Below are 19,019 nucleotides of genomic sequence, written 5' to 3'. Positions count from 1 at the left end.
CCCAGTAAATACTCAAACCAGCCCGTCTGGCACCAACAACCATGCATGTTCAAAGTCACTTCGAATGTTTTCACACTTGGTCCTTTTCAGCTCTCTAAGCAACTCAGAGTGGCGACTCAGCTTTTTTAGCGCATATGTCAACACTCCAAGAGAACTCAGACCCCTTTGAAGTGAACCATACTCAGACCACCTTGGGAGGTACAGTTCGCTTCAAGTCAGCAGTGCGGTTTGAATACAAAGCGCTCCAGGTTCGCTCTGCTCTTTACCATTGTATTTACCCTTCTAGATCACATGCTGTTGCACTGGGACGCCTGAAAAAATAGACGAAACCACGTCGGCCTGTAACGCTTGCAAGGATGCAGGACGAGGAGTAATTTGGTCCACGGAAGATACTGCACGTCTCCAGATGTGAAATGTAGAATATATCAAACTGCACCAGTCTACAGCACAGAAACGCTGAGGGTTTCCTCCAATTTTAAGTTTATCTGTAAGTGAGGGGCGTTATAACTGCACTGTAGTGCCACCTATGTCAATATATCATATATAGGCTATAGTGTGAACAGAGAGAGGATTGAGGGCCCATCAGAGCTGAAGTGGACCAGAAAGAGAACTGAGTCCTCTCCACCTGAAGAGGACATGTTCAAAGTCACTTAAATCACCTTCCTCCCTCATTCTGATGCTCAGTTTAAACCTTAATTTACCTTAATGAGCAGTTGAACAGGTGTACCTAATAAAATGGCCGGTGAGTGTATGCGCAATGGGGGACGCAGAGACAAAGACACAAAGCTACCAGTGAGATGACAGACGTCACACTGCAGTCAAAACTTACTCCAAGTCGAAATAAATAGCTTAAAAAAACAACTTGTTAACAAAGCAAACACTTAAACTGTATTTCATTTAAGCAATTAATCTCAAATGAGAGGTAGTGGAGACACTTTAGGGACACATCTCTACTGTCATTTGCATAAATTACGCCCATGAGTTAAAGTTTGACGAGCTAATTAGCATGTAAGCTAACTACAAGATGCGTTCACGTACCTTTCTTTTGCCGGTTCTGTAGTGACGGAAGAAGTTTAATGTTTTCTTGGTCGTGTCGCTGGTTTCTGAGTTGCAGACTTGCAGACAGCTGTTCTCTTCTTCCTGCCGCCATTTAAAAATAATCCTTAAATTTCTTGTTTTTGGATTAGCCTCCTCCACGGTAACTGACTCGTGCGTCAGCCTCTGCTGGCCTGCTGCGTCACAGTTGGTTGCCAGGTTTGCGCGCATCGCACTAGAAATCACCCAATCGTGATTTAAAAAAGAAAATAACCTCTCAATATCTAGAAAAATGCCAATATTTGATCAAAAAAGTGAAGTCCTCTCGTGTCATCTGTCTTAAGTCTAAATCTAGTCTCAAGTTATGAATGCAAAGTCAAAGTCAAGTCATATTTTATCATTGTTAGCCCGGGTCCAGTCATATGACTCGAGTCTCCTACCACTGCTTTGTGGTCATTTTATGTCTCTTTGCAGGGGCGTACATACAGAGAGTGCAGGCAGTGTGGTTGCACTTGGGCCCCCTGTAAGGCAGGGGGGCCCATAGAGAGAGTGGGCCCTCTAACGATGCAATGGGTGGAGAATGGGCCCTTATGGGTGACTGCCACCTTGAAAATATGCCTGTGTTCCTAGACGAACTGTTGTTGCAGCCACAATAACATTTTTGTGTTACATTTCTGTGACTACATGTGAATATATACAGTTTTGTTGTTTGTACACAGGGTGGCGCACAGGAAAACGCAGGTAATACAGGTTAGGTGCAAGTGATGAGTGGCAGGTGTGTGACGACGGGGGAAACAAAACATTTTTGACCATGTTAAGTGAGTATTTCTTAAGCAAGAAGAGTTTGTAGCATGTTGAAACTTAAATTGATGAATGGAAATTTACCTTTGATGGACACTGAACTGTTGAATGGACACTTAATCTGTGATGGAATCTGAAACTGCTCAGTGGAAACTTACCTGAGATGAATTATGGACATACAATGTTTTACCTGGGTAATATGTGTGTTGATATTATCCAGCGTGAAGTCATGTGATGAGATGATATGTGCACAATAGCACGCACTAGAGCCCATCATAACTACCTCACTCCATCGTCTCCTTGTGTTTCTCCATGTTATGTTGTTTACATGTATGGTTGTTTTCAGCCACTCTGTGGTCACTTTGAATTCTTTTGTTGTCCTTATGCATTTGTGGTTATTTTTAAGTCCCTCTGTGGTCACTTTGATTATCTTTGTGGGCATGTTGTGTCTGGTTGTGGTCGTTTTGAGTCTCTGTGGTTGCGTTTGGTGTCTTTGTGGTTGTTTGATTGACCTTCCAAAAATAAATATTAACATAAGGGGTGCACCTGGTAGAGCCCTTTCCTGCACACTATTTCCTTCTCTCCCCTGCCTTCCCTGACTCTCTCTGTTAGTATCATAATATAGCAGAAATGCCTAAAAAATAAACTCAGCAGTTTCTTCATACCTGCATCCAGCAGGCTCCTTCAGTAAAACATTTTACAAACCTCACTTTGTTACAAGTCGCACAAAACATGACTGCTAGACTTGTTCTGGCCCGCTCTGTTAGAACAAGTTCCATTACAGCGTCCTACGGCTCACTGTTGAGCAAAGGATAACCTCAAGCACGGCTACATTGTTCAGCTGTACCATGAAGTCAAAGATGCCAACATTTTTATTCAAGCAAAATTGAACTCGGCCTTTATATATGTAAAATTAACAGAGACATATCTAACTGGAATGAAAATGAATTTGTATTATATTTGCTGAAACTGTCACAATATTATGAAAGAAGCACATGCAACAGATTTTTAATGGCATTTGCTAGAGTCTACCACGGCACACCGTAAACAACCATTCAGGCCGAGCAGTCTCTAACGCAGCTGTCAGTCACGTTAATAGTTCTGTGAACTGCGGTCAAACTGTCAAACTAGGCAGCGCTGATCAAATATGAATCAAGATTCTGTTACTGAATTACCCATTTCTCGCCTCAGATGTTTTCAGATGTTTTAGTGTACTGTTTAGCTGTGAGATGAGAGAGTTTGTGACCCAGCCACCATATCGGATACTGTCACCTGAACAACAGTTTTACAGCTAAACAGTACACTAATATGTTTCTGAAAACATCTGAGGTGAGACACAGTCAATGCAATAAGAGAATTTTGATCCATATTTGATCATTTTAGCGCTGCTTACTTTGACTTACATGACTGACAGCTGCATTTGGGACTCTGCGGCTCTGATTGGCTGTTTTCAAGAATAAATCATCCTTTAAAACAAATATGCAGAAGCATTTGATGGCATGCAGATGACAGCGGTGTATTCCTGTTATGCCTAATAAGAGCCGTGAAATTCGCACCATCTATCTACTCATATGTATAAAACACTTGTTCTTTTTAAACAACATTTATAGATAGATCTTTATTAGTATTCTACCTAATTGTATGTAGTGTTGAGTGGCTGTAAATAGCATGCAAATGTAATTGTATGTGTATTAGTGATGTTAATGTTCATGCCAGGTGTATCACATCATGTAATATGTTATGTAATGTATGCCAGGTGTATCACATCATGTAATGTGTGATGTAATGTATGCCAGGTGTATCACATTGTGTAATGTGTTATATACTGCAGCTACTGGCGATCAGCTGATTGCCATGGCATCAGCTAATGGGCATACTTTAAATAAACATGCTAACAAGCTATCTATCACCCTCTATTTCAGACCCAGCTCCTATCTGTGAAAAAAATCCACAAAAAGCATGGTTGTTAAGCAACAACATATTTTATTTACTTTCCTGTTTTATACACTATTTAGAAAATAAAACACATTGAATAAATACAAATTTAGAAAGCGACAGATTTTTCGCCGTATTCTCACAGCAACACGCGGTTATTCTTACGGAGCTCTCTTGGGACTAGCGGAGGGATTCGCGGTGCAGAATCCATCCTAAAGCAGACTTGGGCCACACACTGCGATGAAACACTTAAGACTGGGCATGCAGATGCTGAAGTGGTCCCCATTTACAGACACAGAGAGAATGGATTGGCACACTGATAAGACGTTGAGAACATCTAGAAACACCCGGGGGGAGGGAGGGAGGAAAAAAACATCTATATACACAGAAAATAAATAAAGAGAAATTAGGTCCAAGACAACTTTACTGTACAGATATGTCCATAGGATGTGAGCAACTTCTTTCCTTCTCACCCTCAGCTTACCTTCCATCGTCAGCCTCATCCACGATAAAGTTCAAATATAGTACAGTACGACATGGGATGTTCACCAACAGCAGATTGCACCATTTACAGTGTTACAAACAAACACAAAATATCACCCATTGGTTGGCATCAACTGTAGTTCCCTTTCAGTGTTTGTTCATAGTAAGGCAGGATACAGCTGAGCTCTTTGAGTCCCGCCGTCGAGGTGTACGACAGGAAGTCCGGCTGCCTTGACAGTGGTCGTATATAAAATGAACTCTACTCCTGTTAAGTGTCCTCTGGCTTGGCGGATGTAAAGTGGCCCAAAAGAGTACAGGTTGGATCAGAGCGCCGAGGAAAAGCAAAAAGGGTGTCAGTAGTATGTTACAAGTTGTCCAGTGAGCTTTCTCAAACAGTCTTTATGGCAGACAATGTTTCATCCAGGCATGGCGAAGAAAACAACCAGAGCTGTATACATGGACTAAGGAGGCAGGAGCACAGATCCAGGACGCGAGATCCAGGTCCTAGACCTTCTCTTCAAAGAGGGACGAGAGGTCAGGGATTGGTGCTATCTTACTTCCAAGCAGTCCAGGTACTCCTGGGCCAGGTCATAGCAGAACCGGTACTGCTCCTGCAACAAGCACAGATATTCAACCAAGATTATTTTCTGTATCAACAGTAAATCATTTGTTAGAAATGATCTGTTGGAATATTCAGAGCAATCCAGGAGTAATTAAGTGATCAAATATTGTAATTTAGTTCTTCGTGTACCCACTTTTCCTCCACCTGCTCCGTCTACTCCAGTTAAAGGAAAAATCTAGTGATACTCTGTATCTCTCTTAATGTCCCATGTGACCAACAATGAATTACTAACATCACTGCCTTGGATAGGTGAGAGAAAATATTTAAAACTTTTGTATATTAAATGGAAGACTCTTTTTTTTTTCTTAAGAAACTGAATCCAAAGCTTTTTTTTAAGACTCTTTAAGACCTGCAGATATCCAGTAACAAGTATTGTGTCTGTATCCAAAGCCTGATATATCTTAATCCTTTTAAACACAAGCGCAACACATGTGTATTAATACCCCGCTGGAATTGGCAATGTTGGCTAAAAGCTCCAGTTCCCAGCTGGTTCAGGAAATAATTCAGCCTGCTTAAAATTTATATATAAAGGAAAATGTATTTCAAAGTGACGAGTTATACTGGGTGATCTCCACTGGTTTTTCTGGCATGGAAATACATGGAATATTCCCGGCCTTGTCCCGGTATTGAAATGTTCCTCCTGGGCTGCTCTTGGGCTTGACAGGCTTTCGCGTTTTAAATTGTTTGTAATATATTCACCTTATTCCTGGCCGCCATGACACCCTGCATGTATTATGGGCACGACTTCCTGCGCTGAACCATGACCGGCGTTTTCCAATGGTACGCTAATCTTTTGTAGTGCCATTTGGAAATAAAAGGTGGAAAACACCACCTCTGATGCCGTCTCTCACAGCCATCTAAAAGCATTGGTTGTTTCCCTTTTTTACCAGGCACGTTAGCGATTAGCTTGTTAGCCTTGTTCCTTTAGCATATTATTAAATGTAACAAAGACCCTGAGCTTGCTTACTGTACACATCTACTTCTTCTAAAAGATGATTTATCACAACTCATACACTGACACTTACACATTTGGTGACATTCACATAATTCACTATTAATTTTTAGCTCCATGTCAAGTAAATAAACGTGATGTTTCCAAGGTAACGTTCTGCTCATCTGCCTTAGTTTACTGAGTGAAAGATGCAGGGTTCAGAAGCAGACCTCAGTAATGACAGTAATATAAAGTAGAAGTAGAATAAATAACTTTAGGCATTCATTTTATATGACATGAAAGAAGTACAATAAATCAGTAACACACTCTCAGTCTAGCTGACTACAGGGTTCCAGCGGATCCTTAAAAGGGCACTGAATTCATTAATCCAAAAATAAGGCCTCAGTTGGTATCAAAAAGTCTTAGATTTATCTTTGAAAAATCTTAATAATGCTGGGAAGTAGAATTTTATGAATCATTTTTTTGTGATGTTGCATTGTGGTATCTCAAAATAATATATATATATGTATGCATTAACGTCATGTAGATCAGGATAACAGAACCAAACACACTCAAATTTTGTTCCCCGCTGGGATGCTCAGAGCAGTCTGCTGTCTGCGAGCTAGCTGTCGCTGTGCCATAGACGACATGGGGACGTGCAAACTCAACGAAAATTGGCTATTTAAGATTAAGATTTTGCAACATGGCTGAAAGTGATTCAAGGCCATGCAAGAAAACTCGCCAACAAACAGAAGGCATATCCCAGTTCGTCTCCACCACAAGACAAAAACAGCCATGTTTTATGTTACAATAAACACTTGGGCAAAATTGTCCCTGACCCTGAGTAAATGATGTCAGTTCATGTGTTTTTTTTTTTGCTTCAGTTTTGGTTATTAAAAAAGCCTAAAAATGTCTTGTCACTTCTCAAGTGAAATGCGTTTTTCTTTTTATTTCAGTGCTTTAGTACAAGTGGTGAGTGTGTCCAGACAGTGGAGGGTTTTTGCGACAGAGTTTGTCACCTGTGCTTCACACCCCCATACTTGTGTGTTTGTTGGTATTTTTGGTACGTCCACCACAATTTATATTCTTTCCCTTTTTGCTCTGATATGTAGTGTGTGTGTGTGTGTGTGTGTGTGTGTGTGTAGGGCATGGGAGCTTGGTGAGTACTCTGTTAAAACTCTTTGCTCACAGAGAGCCATCCATTAGCACTCTTTCTTATTGAAATTGTGTATCATAAAGTATTTTAATATTTCTTAAAGTTTTAAACTAGTTGGATTTAATAAAAGTTTCCTGTCTTTAATACCCTGCTTTAATTGATTAATAAATTTTGTGATCTTGGGAGAATTCCTCGTCTCCATCCATCATTAACTCTCACATGTGTCATAAAGGATCTGTGGACTTTCAGCTGGTGTGAGCTGAGTATTAAAAGGTCAGTGTAACCTAAAATCTCTAATGGTTAACTGTTACAATTCACTGGCTGTCTGTTTATGTGTTTGTCTGTGTGGTGTCCTCACTCAGACGCCATCATGTCTCTTATAAAGCTGCACTGAATCCTGGTCTGTTCAGATAACTGTGGGTGGAGAGATTGGTAATGCTGTCTCTCCTACAATGGGTTTGTCCCTGTATGACTGCTGAATGTCACTGCTAAATAATGGATTTAGGAGGAAGAAGACGTAGCTCTTTGAATCTGAGGGGCTGACACCAAAACCTGAAGTTTATTGTTGATGCGTCAGATCATGAATACAATTTCTGCTGGCAAATATAAAATAGTTATCTATGTTTGACCAGTCACTATGGTAATAATTAGAATGCACTGGCAACAACGACATGACCCCAGGAATGTGAAATACACTACTACAAATATTTAAACAGTCTTAAGGTGTTCAGACTGACAGTGAAGCTAATGTAATGTTAGCTGTAGCTAACTATCAGTACATGCAGTGACCACGTGTGTGGAATAATTTGCTGAGACTCTGCCTGAAATGAAATTGAGGTGCCATTTTGTTTCACATTATTATTCAGCCTGACTTCATGATTTTGTCGGCCAGTTTCTTTTTGGGACAGGACGTTTTGTTTTAGCCCGAACCAAACAGAAGCGTGTTAGCTGCTATGTCCATTTTTCCGTTGCTATTCTCCACAGATGTGTCAATACTACAAAAACAAATAAATAAAAATAAAATAAAAATAAAATGATATAAAATAAAATAAACAAAAAAAATAAAATAAAATGCAATGAAATAAAATAAGAATTGTACAGCAAATAACTGTTAAATTGTTACAATATTCTAACAATTATTTTAACAATTTCAAATACAGGATTGATTTGTAATTTTAAGAAAAATCAAATTAATTCTTTATATGCATGTGAGATGCAGATAGCTCATAAATTGGAGTCATACAGCCTCAGGATAAGCGCCAATTCAGCTGAACCGATCCTCTCAATTCTTGATTGATTTGCAACCACATGCTGTTTTCCCTTTTGACTTTGTATGCAACACGATATACCTAAAATTTAATTCCCATTCAGCCTACATACACATTTACTGTGGAAATTTCGATTTATACAGTTTTTTTCTACACAAATGTTTTTGTATTTATTGAGTAAGAGAATCATATTGTAGAAAACAAAACACGTTTGATTTATTTTTGGAAAGTGGCTCATTTATTTCTCTTTCTTCCTGCAGAGCAGTTTAAAACTTTGCTGACATTCCCTGTCTGAGGCAGCGTAGCATGAAACATGTTGCTGTAAAGAGAGATAAAGATCCCTGCCTGCTCACCATTGTCTCCACCATGTTTGGCTTCGAGTTGCGCAGTGTTTTGGCAGCAAAGAACACGTCCACCATGCTGTGGTGACGAATCATCTCCAGGATCATGGTGCTGGCACAGAAAGTACCACTTCGACCGCCGCCATTCCTGCTCCAGGAAACAACGAACAAAGGCACACAGTCACAAACACACAGAACAGAAGACATGAAGACATGAGTGACCTAATAAAGATGTGGTACAGCAGCTCAGACAGCCTCTCAGAGGGGGTGCTACAGAGTGAAATGTCACAGTTTGACTGAGCACAGATCAAGCATGCTGTCAGAAAAAGGCCAACTGGCAGACTTTCAAGATGAATATCTGAGTAAAGCTCTCATTAAAATACAGGAGCGGGGACTTAATCAGATATGAGATGTCTAACACGCAGCGCGACCTCCAGAGATCAAAGGGCTCCAACACAGAGATGGAGGACAAATCTAATGGAAGGCAGGAAGCTCGACTCAAGCAGCTAATGTAAAGACACAAACACTTAAGAAAAGTTTGTATACTTTTCAGAGTTATTAAATCTCATTAACTCTGAGCTACAGGGGATAAATTAACCATTAAGTGTGACCATGGCAAGTCTTAAAGAACAGTGGTGAGGTGAATAATATGAATGCATTGCTGTGTCTCATTAGAGCTCAGCTAACTTGAGGTAGTCCAGCCTTCATTGAAAGTCTTAAAGTTGTCTCTGATGCATTTTCATTCATACCAGGATAACATTTATGTATAGATGTTGAATGCATAATAGTTCTGAATGTTATGTCACATCAGCATCACATGAACACAGACCACAACTAAGCAGGATTTATACTTTTTCCTTTATCTATACTACTTTACGCCATTCCCTATGCTGTAGCCTGACATGCACCTCCCCAGAATGTCACAGCAGCGCAGACCTCCTGTCTATTTTTGTGAGCTGAAACTATTTTCCTCAGTGGAAACAAAGTTGTGAAGACACTAAAGCCTCACAAAATAGTATTTCAAGTCTTGTGTGTGATTAATCTTTCTGGGATTTATCCTGGCTTCATATGAGCAGAGGAAATCTCCGCTCTTCGCTAGGCTAATTTATACAATGTAAAATGCCATAGGCTTGTGCTAATAACGTTAGCATGTTGTATTTGTTTGGATACGTGTTTAGTATAAGACAGTTGTTTTGTCGGTGAACCTTGTGAGTTGTAATGGAGCTGCATTTTGTACCGTTTCCTTTGTTAAATGTTGCTGCTGTCCCTGGTTTTATATGAGAAGAGGAAAAGTCTGCTAGCTGCTACGCTAATTCATACAATGTAAAATGCCATAGGCTTGTGCTAATAACGTTAGCATGTTGTATGGGGAAAATGTGTCCAGATAAAGACAAGTGTTTGTCTGTGAATGCTGCGAGTTATAGTGAAGCTGATTTGTGTACTTGTGTTTAAAACTGTCTCTATTAAGCCATGTTTAATGTGTGTTTAATGTGTGTTTTGAATCAACTAAACTTTACAGCACTTCACAGAAACAACGTCGCCAACTAGTGTTTTGGAGGTGTAACTGCAGAGTGACACAGACACACCACCGCACAAGTATAAATGCTCACAACAACGTAGGCCATGTGCGTAGCCTACGGCGTCTGTACGGCGTTGATTCGATGCAGAAATGAAAATCAACACACACATGCATAGAGCAGATTTCCGTAAGCATACTTACAGGCAGTGGACGATGGTGCGTCCCTCTCCACACTCCATCTGCCAGTTGTGAACCTGAGCCAAAAGGCTGAGGAAGGCTTTCTTGGAGTCGGGCACGTCGCGGTATGGGGACCAGCGCAGGAACTGGAAGTGACGCACCACAAGCTGGCCTTCCTGAAGCTTTAGAGAGGAAGAGTCGTGGACAGGGAGCAAAAAGTGAGGAGGGTTAAATATTTTTTTTCCAATATAAGACATCATATATGCATTAATCCCTCTGCATACACTCCACACATTATAAACTCATTCAAACATCTATCTGGTTATCAGCCGGAGGGGATTCTGTCAATGCTGCAACCCTGCTGCCCGAGTTCAACTGAGGACCTCCTGTTCTTAACTTCTAATTGGCTCTAAAAGTGGGAGCAGTGGCAGTGTACTGTAACCTACCACATTAAAATGAGACACTGGAGTTAATATCAGCATAGACCACTGTGCCATCAAAAGTAGCAACACTGCATTTTTACAGTGTCAATGACTATAGCCAGAGTTCTTTAAATGTGTTTCTCCATGTGATTTAAAAAAAGTATTTTTCCTTTTAACACTTGAAACTGCATTAATTGATTTATTGGCAACGCTAAATGCTCAACTATGTTCACTTCATCTGTGTGCTGTTTAGATGTTGGGCAGGTAGAGTACAATGACTATGTCGGAGCCAAATCTCCCCCAGCAGGACAATAAAGAAGTGAACTTTTTTGCTGAAAACAGCTGCTTGCTGTGGCTGGCGACAAGGTTGATGGCAGTGATGAGAATGGACTGAAACAGTAAATTTGCAAGCCCTAAAATCAAAACAGCAGACTGAAGGATGCTGTAAAGCCTCACTGAGGGGAAGTGACTCAGCTGGGTTGTATTTCTCTGTGAATTTGTCACCGTGACCAACCTAGTTATCATTACACCTCGACGTTTGACAGCCAGGGTATGAACTGTGGGAAAGGCACCTTAAAAGAAGTATGTTGTGAGCTGTAGCTCACCCTGCACCACTGAGCTAGCTAACGTTATGGCTCAGCCACGGAGGACACCGTTAATGTTTAAATCTCATTTCATCATCATCCAACTAAACAGCAAAAACGACTCTGTACTAATGTCACATATAGCTTGGTGATACCTACACGTAATTTAAGTCTCAGCCCACTGTGTATTTTTGGATGCTGTTATCAGTGTTTCCACATTTTCCGTTATAAGATTACAGATTGTCAGTTTACACCCCACGCCACTGACATTTCACTGTCTCGCAGTCACACTTCCGGTATTGTTTCATCTCATGTAATATGAAGCAGCCTACTTCATTCATGGTTCTGATCATGTCGCTCGTAATTAACAACAAACATTATGTTTGTGGCTGGATTGGAAAACTTAGGGCGCATTCACACCAGGATAGTCCGGGGGACTCAGTTCGATTGGGCTGGGAATGCTGAAAAATTTCACACCCTCATTTGGTTCAGTTCACTTTCGCACTGCACTTTTTAAAAGCGGACCAAACCGCCTGGACAACGTCACGCAGTTACACCAGCTGCTCGTTTGGGGGTGGTATTGCCCAAAACGACCACTGACCAGGAAGAAATAAAGCATGAAAACCCGGCTCATCGATTGGCCAGGACCGAAAATGGAAATCCATCCCCTTCAGCCGGCTTGGTCACCACAAAAACACCAAAGTGCACTGCGCTCTACGTCACTTCCTCTCTTTGGTTCAGTTCCTCTCTTCGGTTCACTTGCATTTCCCACTGTAAGCGAACTGCACCAGAGTTCACTTGCAAGCGAACCGAATCCCCCAATTTTCAAGCAGTCCAAGATTCGCTCATTTGGTCCGCACCAGAGTTCGAATGAGCATTCACACCACTCCAAACGAACCAAATTATCCATGGAAGCGGACCAGGATTCGTTTAAAGTGGACCAAAGAGCGCTGAACAGCCGAATAGTTGACCGAACTAGTTGTTAACCAGATTCATGATACCAGTTACCCAGACAGCCAGTGTTGGAGTCAGTCAAGACGGATAACGAAAAGATATCTGGCTTCCTGGTACCGAGGCCCGTACTATGGCAGGGGTGTTAATTATGAGTGACATCATCAGAACCATGAATGAAGTCGGAGAGTAGCCTAGTTACTGACTGTTGAGGTCTATCTGACCGAAATGTTGCATTTATAATAACAGGAGCCAACTAACAGAGTGTGGATCATTTTTCTAATAAAATATAACCTTTTCTAGTTCACACTGCACAGATGTCTCGTGTTATTTTGAGCTGCAGTGACAGAATCAGAGTGTAGAAAATAGCAACACTACCATCTATCACCGCAGACTAAAATAAACTTTGCATAAGTTGCTAAAATCATGTGTTTAGTGTGTAAATGATCTGTGTTTGTTAGACGCTCTGTTTTAAACCCAGTGGAAACAGAGCCCTGGAAAAATGAAACCGTAACAACATACAGGCCACTGTTTTTCACCTGTCACCTCTCATGGACTTTTGTCCTTGTCAGGATCAGGTCATGAGTTTTTCAAAAGTATTTTTTTTTTGTGCTTTAAGCACCAGAAGCCGAGTGCCATCTAGTTCCATTATACTGCAGAGAAGAACATCCCTACTGCTGGTATCTCCAACACTCAGCAGCTCTAAACAATCTAGACTCATAAACAGCACTACAGGTAACAGGAAACATATGTCGTTTTGATTCTGAGGTGAACTGTCTGTGTTTAATTTGGTGGAGGAAAAACACTAGCAATACCCTGGAGTGAGGAAGAAGCCATCAATCATCTCAAAGATGGCGTGACTTGTTAGGCTAAATAAACCCAATTATCACAGTTCATTACTGCCAGGCTCTAATGCTACTCGTAGCACCTTTGCTGTATCCACTGGACAATGAAGTACCTTCTTGGGTAAGAGCCTATCGGTGTCTTGTTCTGTGGTGTCTGTCTCCTCGGGATCCTGCAGAGAGCCATGTGGGAACAGTTTCTGACACGCTGTCAAGATACTTGAAGGGCTGCGTAGGAGTGAAAGGTTGACTGGGGCACTGACAGTGTAGGTTTAGGCCAACGTGAGGGTGGGGTAAGATGGTGCAAGACCTAGGAGGGTTCATCAACTAAAGGAGGCTTCACGACAAGGACACATCTGCTCAACTAGCTGCTGGGAGCATCTACAGGAGACTGCAGAGCACCTACTGAGGCTACTGAGGTGGAAGGACGGGAGCTGGAAGTGTTGCGACAGTGGTAATTGGGAGCTGGAGGTAAGCTAAATAACAACACCCAGACATGGGTGTACACACAGACTCACAACCCACAAACATTCACTAACACAAAAGTCCTACTGAGGTATTGGATACAGTCAAAAACAGGAAACGTGTCTGAGCCATTGTAAGTTGTAAAAACATGGTGTTTTATAATAGAAGTTGTGTTTGCTTTAATATCATATAACTGCTCAAACAGCAGCATATCTGCTTATTAAACAAGTCCTGGGTCTATATGTGGCTAATAACATTACCATACTGTTGATACAGTTGCTTTTTTGGAAGTAGGATTATTATGCTGCAAATCATTCCAACCGCTGGGAACAACAAATGCCAGCTGGGACCGAGGTCACCATTCTGAATCATTATATTAGCATCAGGCTTCATTAACCCTCTTAAAAATAAATGCATTGATTCAGTGCCAGGAAATGCCTCCCACAGCAATACAGAGCTGGAGCAGCTCTTTGCTGAGGCAGGACTTGAGCAAGTGTTTTTGTCCGTATCCAACACTGAAGCAAAAACATGTCGTTTGATAAGAAAATTAAACATTTGAACGGTAATTTTTCCATTAGCTCTGTCAAACTGACATATCAAGGCAACTTAAGAGTGATTCAGAGTTTGTTTGTGCTGCGAAGACAGAAAAATGAAGGCAATTACATATTTTCATTAAATTAAGTTAGGAGGAAAAAAGAGCGGATGATGTGGAGAAAATAAGTCTGACAAGGGAAACAAAGACAACTTGACAACGTGCAGCCTCACTGTGCGCTGCTATCATCAAGGTAAAACACTGCTAATGTATAACTGGACACTTCAGTAATTAGTTATATTTAGTGCATCGTAAACTCTACAGCATGTATGTTTGTTTCATTACTTCTTCTACCTCCTGAAGGTGAGGCGTAGTGGAACAGCAGGAACATTTGAAATCAAATGCAATACTACTCCAGAGTTGCCAATTGTCACACTTGTGGTGCGAGACACCCGCTTACAGGTACATACGTCTCAAGCTCGCAAAACAAATGTCACCTCAATATATGAGTGAAAGAGGCACAACGTGTGAACGTCAAGCTTGTCAAAAAATTCCAGCTTCAAGATTAATCTATAAACATGATGTTTTCAGCCGTTTGAGGACCTTGAACTAAACAGGGTTTTATATCTGGCACAGTCTCAGCAAAACACTTTAGAGAGCTGAGGTGAAACCAGAACGCCAGTGTTCTGTTTCAGGAATAAGAAAACACCCATGGAAATAGGAAAGAAGCCTAATTGGCTACCTTTAGCTTTTTTGTTTTCTACAGTGTAACACAGGGGTGTCAAACATACGGCCTGCGGGGTAGAAACATCCTGGCAAAGGGTCCAACTCGGCCCACTGGATGACTTTGCACGCCTAACATTGATGCACTTGTGAAAGCTGAGAGTTGCCAGGTTTCAGGAGCATGTTAAACAGTGAGTAGCCTAGTTTATCTTTGTAAGAAATAATGAATATTTACTGTGGACATATTTAAAGATATTTAACATTGTGCAAAATATTGTCATCAGCAGCTTCAGTACAAAAAAATCTGTATCAGACTTCTATCTAGAAATAATGTTGGTGCAAAGGCACTGCCAAAACTTTAGATCTATAATTGGTCTATAAAGCAGGGGATAACTTAACCTGCTTCCTCAATAGCTTCCACTATAGTTTGGTGTGGTGATGCCGGCATTACTGCACAGGAGTGGAAATGTAGACTGAGATATTTAGCCTGACTGAACGTGGAAAATTGTTAAAACTGCGCTTATTTTTCTGAAGACATCTCAGGCTGTTTATCATCTGTTTTGTAAGTGGATGGAGGCACATCTTCACACTATTATGCAATGGTTTTTGGATCAAACAGGAGTAACTGAGCGACGACACGTATTAACGTGTTTTTTTGTGCAGTCGCATTGCTCTTGACCACATGAAAGTACAGGTGTAAATACACTCCAAACACATCCGAGGATGGATTGTCATCCGATCTGCCAAACCACTTTTGAAGGTGGTCAGGGACGCATTGTGACCACATTGTGTAAATGCAAATGCGTCTCCAATTCACATGCAACAACTCTGTGGGCGAGTAAGCGAGGTGCACCAGCTGGACACAGGAAGAAGGAAGAAGAAGACAACTACAACAACAACCCTCACCGAGCAAGAAAAAGAAAACACGGATGATAGCTGAGGATGGAGTCACGGTGAGACGAGGTGTCTGCTCTCCTTTTAACGCAATAACGCAACTTCATGGCCGGCTAACATCTTGTTGTTGTTATTGCGGCGTACAGGATATGACATTGTAGTCCGCTGCTGTGTTTGCAGAAGAGGAAGAGGAGGATGTAACATCAGAGGGACGGAGCGTGATCGGATAGCAAACGAATCTGGATGTGGACACCAGACGCATATTAATACCAGGTATAAATGTATGTGGTCAAGCGCTATCCGATTGCAATCCAATCGCAAAAAACGCATGTTGATGCCAGGTGTAAAGGGGGCTGTAATTGCTGGGGGGCAAAACACACACAGCGCCAACAACGATACTGTTTGAACCTGATTGGTTGAGATTATTTTCCTTACAGTGAACATTTAAGATGTCTTTATTTATAACGTTACGCGGTGGTGAGTCAGGTTTGTTGCAGACATGTTTAGCCAGCTGATGTTACCATTGATTTATGTAATAGCTTGCTTTAATCACGTGTAACATTAACATGCACAACCTCTCTGTACTTTTTGTGTCATGTTTCCGACCAGGTTAAAATAGTATCATCGTGGTTGCTTGCACAGAAGCAAATACGTGTCATTTCCTTGGAGTGTGTGTTCATTATGCTTTTGTCAATCAGTTTATTTTTATTGATGCCACTGTTGCCATGACCACCTGCTATATTTTCTGTGATGAGAATGATGCTTTTGCCCACCAGTGCTATGCACAGGTGCGCTTGTCTATAAACACTGGTTGCTCCTGTTGCACTGTATGTGGCCCGTGAACTAAAATGGTTTGACATCCCTGGTGTTACATATTTCTAGTTTTCTGTCAACAAGGAAAATTGGATATAAGCAAACTGTGTGCCATATATGTAATTGTATCTGATTGTAATGGTTTTGCAGTCTTTTTGGGACTGCTTTGTTTATTTGTTCTGCCATGAGTCAGAAATTTCCAAGATCTTCTACTTGAAATAAAAATGAGAAGGAGTGCATGAACATTTTTTCCAACATGGCTTACTACAGTTTTAATGTTAGCATGATGCTAGCTGTCCACACACTGTGTCGTGCCAGGAAAGAAGCTGAAATGAAAAACTGTCCGGATTGATGAGTGAAAATCATCAGTTGCAAACCATCAATCATGTTTTTCCTTCACCTCAGCCAAGTTACATGGTTGCTAACGCAGCCAGCTGGTTCACAACAATTGTTGTCTAACGCTGTGTTCAGACAGAGCTTGAAACAAATTAGGAGGCAGCATGATTGCATAGAGCATCGATGGTGGCGGGAATTCAATGTTTGGATTGCAGTAGATTTTACAGATGTGCCTCTAATTGTGTTCATACCTCAATTAGTCTTTTTGGATTGAAAAGAAAAAAAAAATTGCACGATGTAGCTTCCCATTGGGCCTTTACATCATCTTCTTAAGCAGGACCATGGGACTTATTTTGTGGTGGATCCACCTACCCGAGTGATGTTCTGAACCCGGAAGAGACGGATGATAACGTCATCATCGGCTGTCCTGGACAGAAGCTCGACCGTCATTGGCCCAAACTGCTGCAACCCCGGTTCAGGCCAGTACTGCAGGCAAGGCTGATGGAAAGGAGAGAGGAGAGAGAAGGAAAGAGGAGAGGAGAGGAGAGGAGAGGAGAGGAGAGGAGAGGAGAGGAGAGGAGAGGAGAGGAGAGGAGAGGAGGTAACAGGTCATTAGCCCACACTTGCTTGAGGCTGTACAAATCATTATGTCAGCAGCCAGTGATGGTGAAGCCCAGTAACAAGACACCTGAGTATTGACAGCAGAGACAATTAGCCTAAATGACAATGATTATCCACAAATAGCAAGCGTAAATTAAATGAGCAAAAAAACAACCTGCACGTCGCCAGGAACAATCCTTCGAATGAGCAGCATTCACCTAGCTTGAATTATTCATAAGTCCAAATCATTACCATTAGCGCATTATAAATTAATGGAGAAGGAGACCTTGGCTATGCCTGGGAGACATAAACAGGAAGTTAGCCGAGAGGTTGGCACACGCAGGAGCCAAGGTCTCCCATCACGGCTGCTTCAAAGACGTGTCCCTCCAGCCAAAGGGAGATAGAAGGGAAAAAAACACAGGGGAGCGGTGTTGACACGCTGACGAGTTCTGCGGTGACTTTGGGGTTGAGGAGACCCCTGGAGTAGGAAGTGATAATGGCATTTCACAATGACAGAAGGGTATTAACAGGTGACATTGGGCAGGAGGGGAGATAAATATTTATACATTCAGACAGGAGACAGGCAGCTCCAACTCAGGAGGGCAAACTGAGCGTGTGTGTGTGTGTGTGTTGGGGAGTGAACTGTTAATCCACTGGCAGCGAGAGACAAGGAAGGGGAAGAAGGGAAGAGTGACAGAGGAAGAAGGACAGGTTGCAGCTGACAGGCATTGGTGGAGATGTTGAGCGGGAATCCAACATGACACAGTGACAGAGCGGCGATAGGGAGACGGCAGAACAAACCCACGCATGAGCAAACATGGGGGAGACGATAAGAACGTGTTAATGCCCTGACAGCCCGTGTAAATTAAATGGACGGACTGAATGCGGGACTGAAGCTTCATGGCAAAGCACTAGTTAGAGGCCAGACATGTGATGACCCCATCCTCACTGTACCGTGTGTCACATCATCTGAAAGAAAGGGCGATATGGATGGCATGTTGTCACTACCAGTCTCCACGTGTTTACCCATAGGAAATGGTTATATGTACAGTCATGTTTATTTATGAATTTCAGACCAGATGATTATTTCTATGTTCATACACATGATTCTAACTGTGATGCAAATCAGCAAAAACAACAATGTTTGAGTTCACTTGACATTAGACAGTGTGAGGAGTCAAATGAATTCAACCTGCTGCTGCTATTTGCTGCTTTATATTGTTGTGGTTTCACTCTTTGGTTTGGAACCGTTTGTTGGAAAAAAAGAAAGACATGGGAGGACCATGGGTCCCAGGCAAAGCTATGCAAATGGTCCTACAACCTCTCCTACACAGAAGCAAGACACACTTTGTGTTGTGTTTGCGTCTTTTTATAGTTTTTTTAGTTTAGTTGTTTAGTGTCTCTTTGTGGATGTTTTGTGTCTCCTTGTGGTCATTTTGTGTCTCTTTGTGGTTGTTTTGTGTCTCCTTGTGGTCATTTTGAGTCTCCTTGTGGTCATTTGAGTCTCCTTGTGGATGTTTTGTGTCTCCTTGTGGTCATTTTGTGTCTCTTTGTGGTTGTTTTGAGTCTCCTTGTGGTTGTTTTGAGTC

General features: G+C 41.6%; 2 protein-coding genes across 7 annotated transcripts in view; one reads left to right on the top strand and one right to left on the bottom strand.

The window, feature by feature from the left end:
• Nucleotides 1–3,815: 3,815 nt before the first annotated feature.
• The window catches only part of ptprua (protein tyrosine phosphatase receptor type Ua), a 275,060-nt gene continuing 259,856 nt past the window's right edge, over nt 3,816–19,019 (bottom strand). For 3 of the 6 annotated variants that reach the window (XM_050034607.1, XM_050034608.1, XM_050034609.1), the window contains 5 exons: nt 17,203–17,328; nt 13,184–13,240; nt 10,293–10,450; nt 8,585–8,720; nt 3,816–4,865 (listed from right to left, as the gene is read on the bottom strand). In XM_050034607.1, coding sequence (XP_049890564.1) covers nt 4,803–4,865; nt 8,585–8,720; nt 10,293–10,450; nt 13,184–13,240; nt 17,203–17,328 — 540 coding nt within the window. In that variant the 3' untranslated portion in view covers nt 3,816–4,802. The remainder of the gene's footprint in view (nt 4,866–8,584; nt 8,721–10,292; nt 10,451–13,183; nt 13,241–17,202; nt 17,329–19,019) is intronic. The other 3 variants (XM_050034610.1, XM_050034611.1, XM_050034612.1) reach the window with 1 other exon arrangement.
• rpl15 (ribosomal protein L15) overlaps nt 7,325–19,019 on the top strand; it is a 993,591-nt gene continuing 981,896 nt past the window's right edge. The window contains exon 1 of the mRNA XM_050034668.1: nt 7,325–7,335. The gene's annotated coding sequence lies outside the window, so the exon portion shown is untranslated. The remainder of the gene's footprint in view (nt 7,336–19,019) is intronic.

This window comes from Epinephelus moara, chromosome 22 (genome assembly GCF_006386435.1).
Source record: "Epinephelus moara isolate mb chromosome 22, YSFRI_EMoa_1.0, whole genome shotgun sequence".
Classification (NCBI taxonomy): domain Eukaryota; kingdom Metazoa; phylum Chordata; class Actinopteri; order Perciformes; family Serranidae; genus Epinephelus; species Epinephelus moara.
This window is presented reverse-complemented; position numbering and strand designations above follow the sequence as displayed.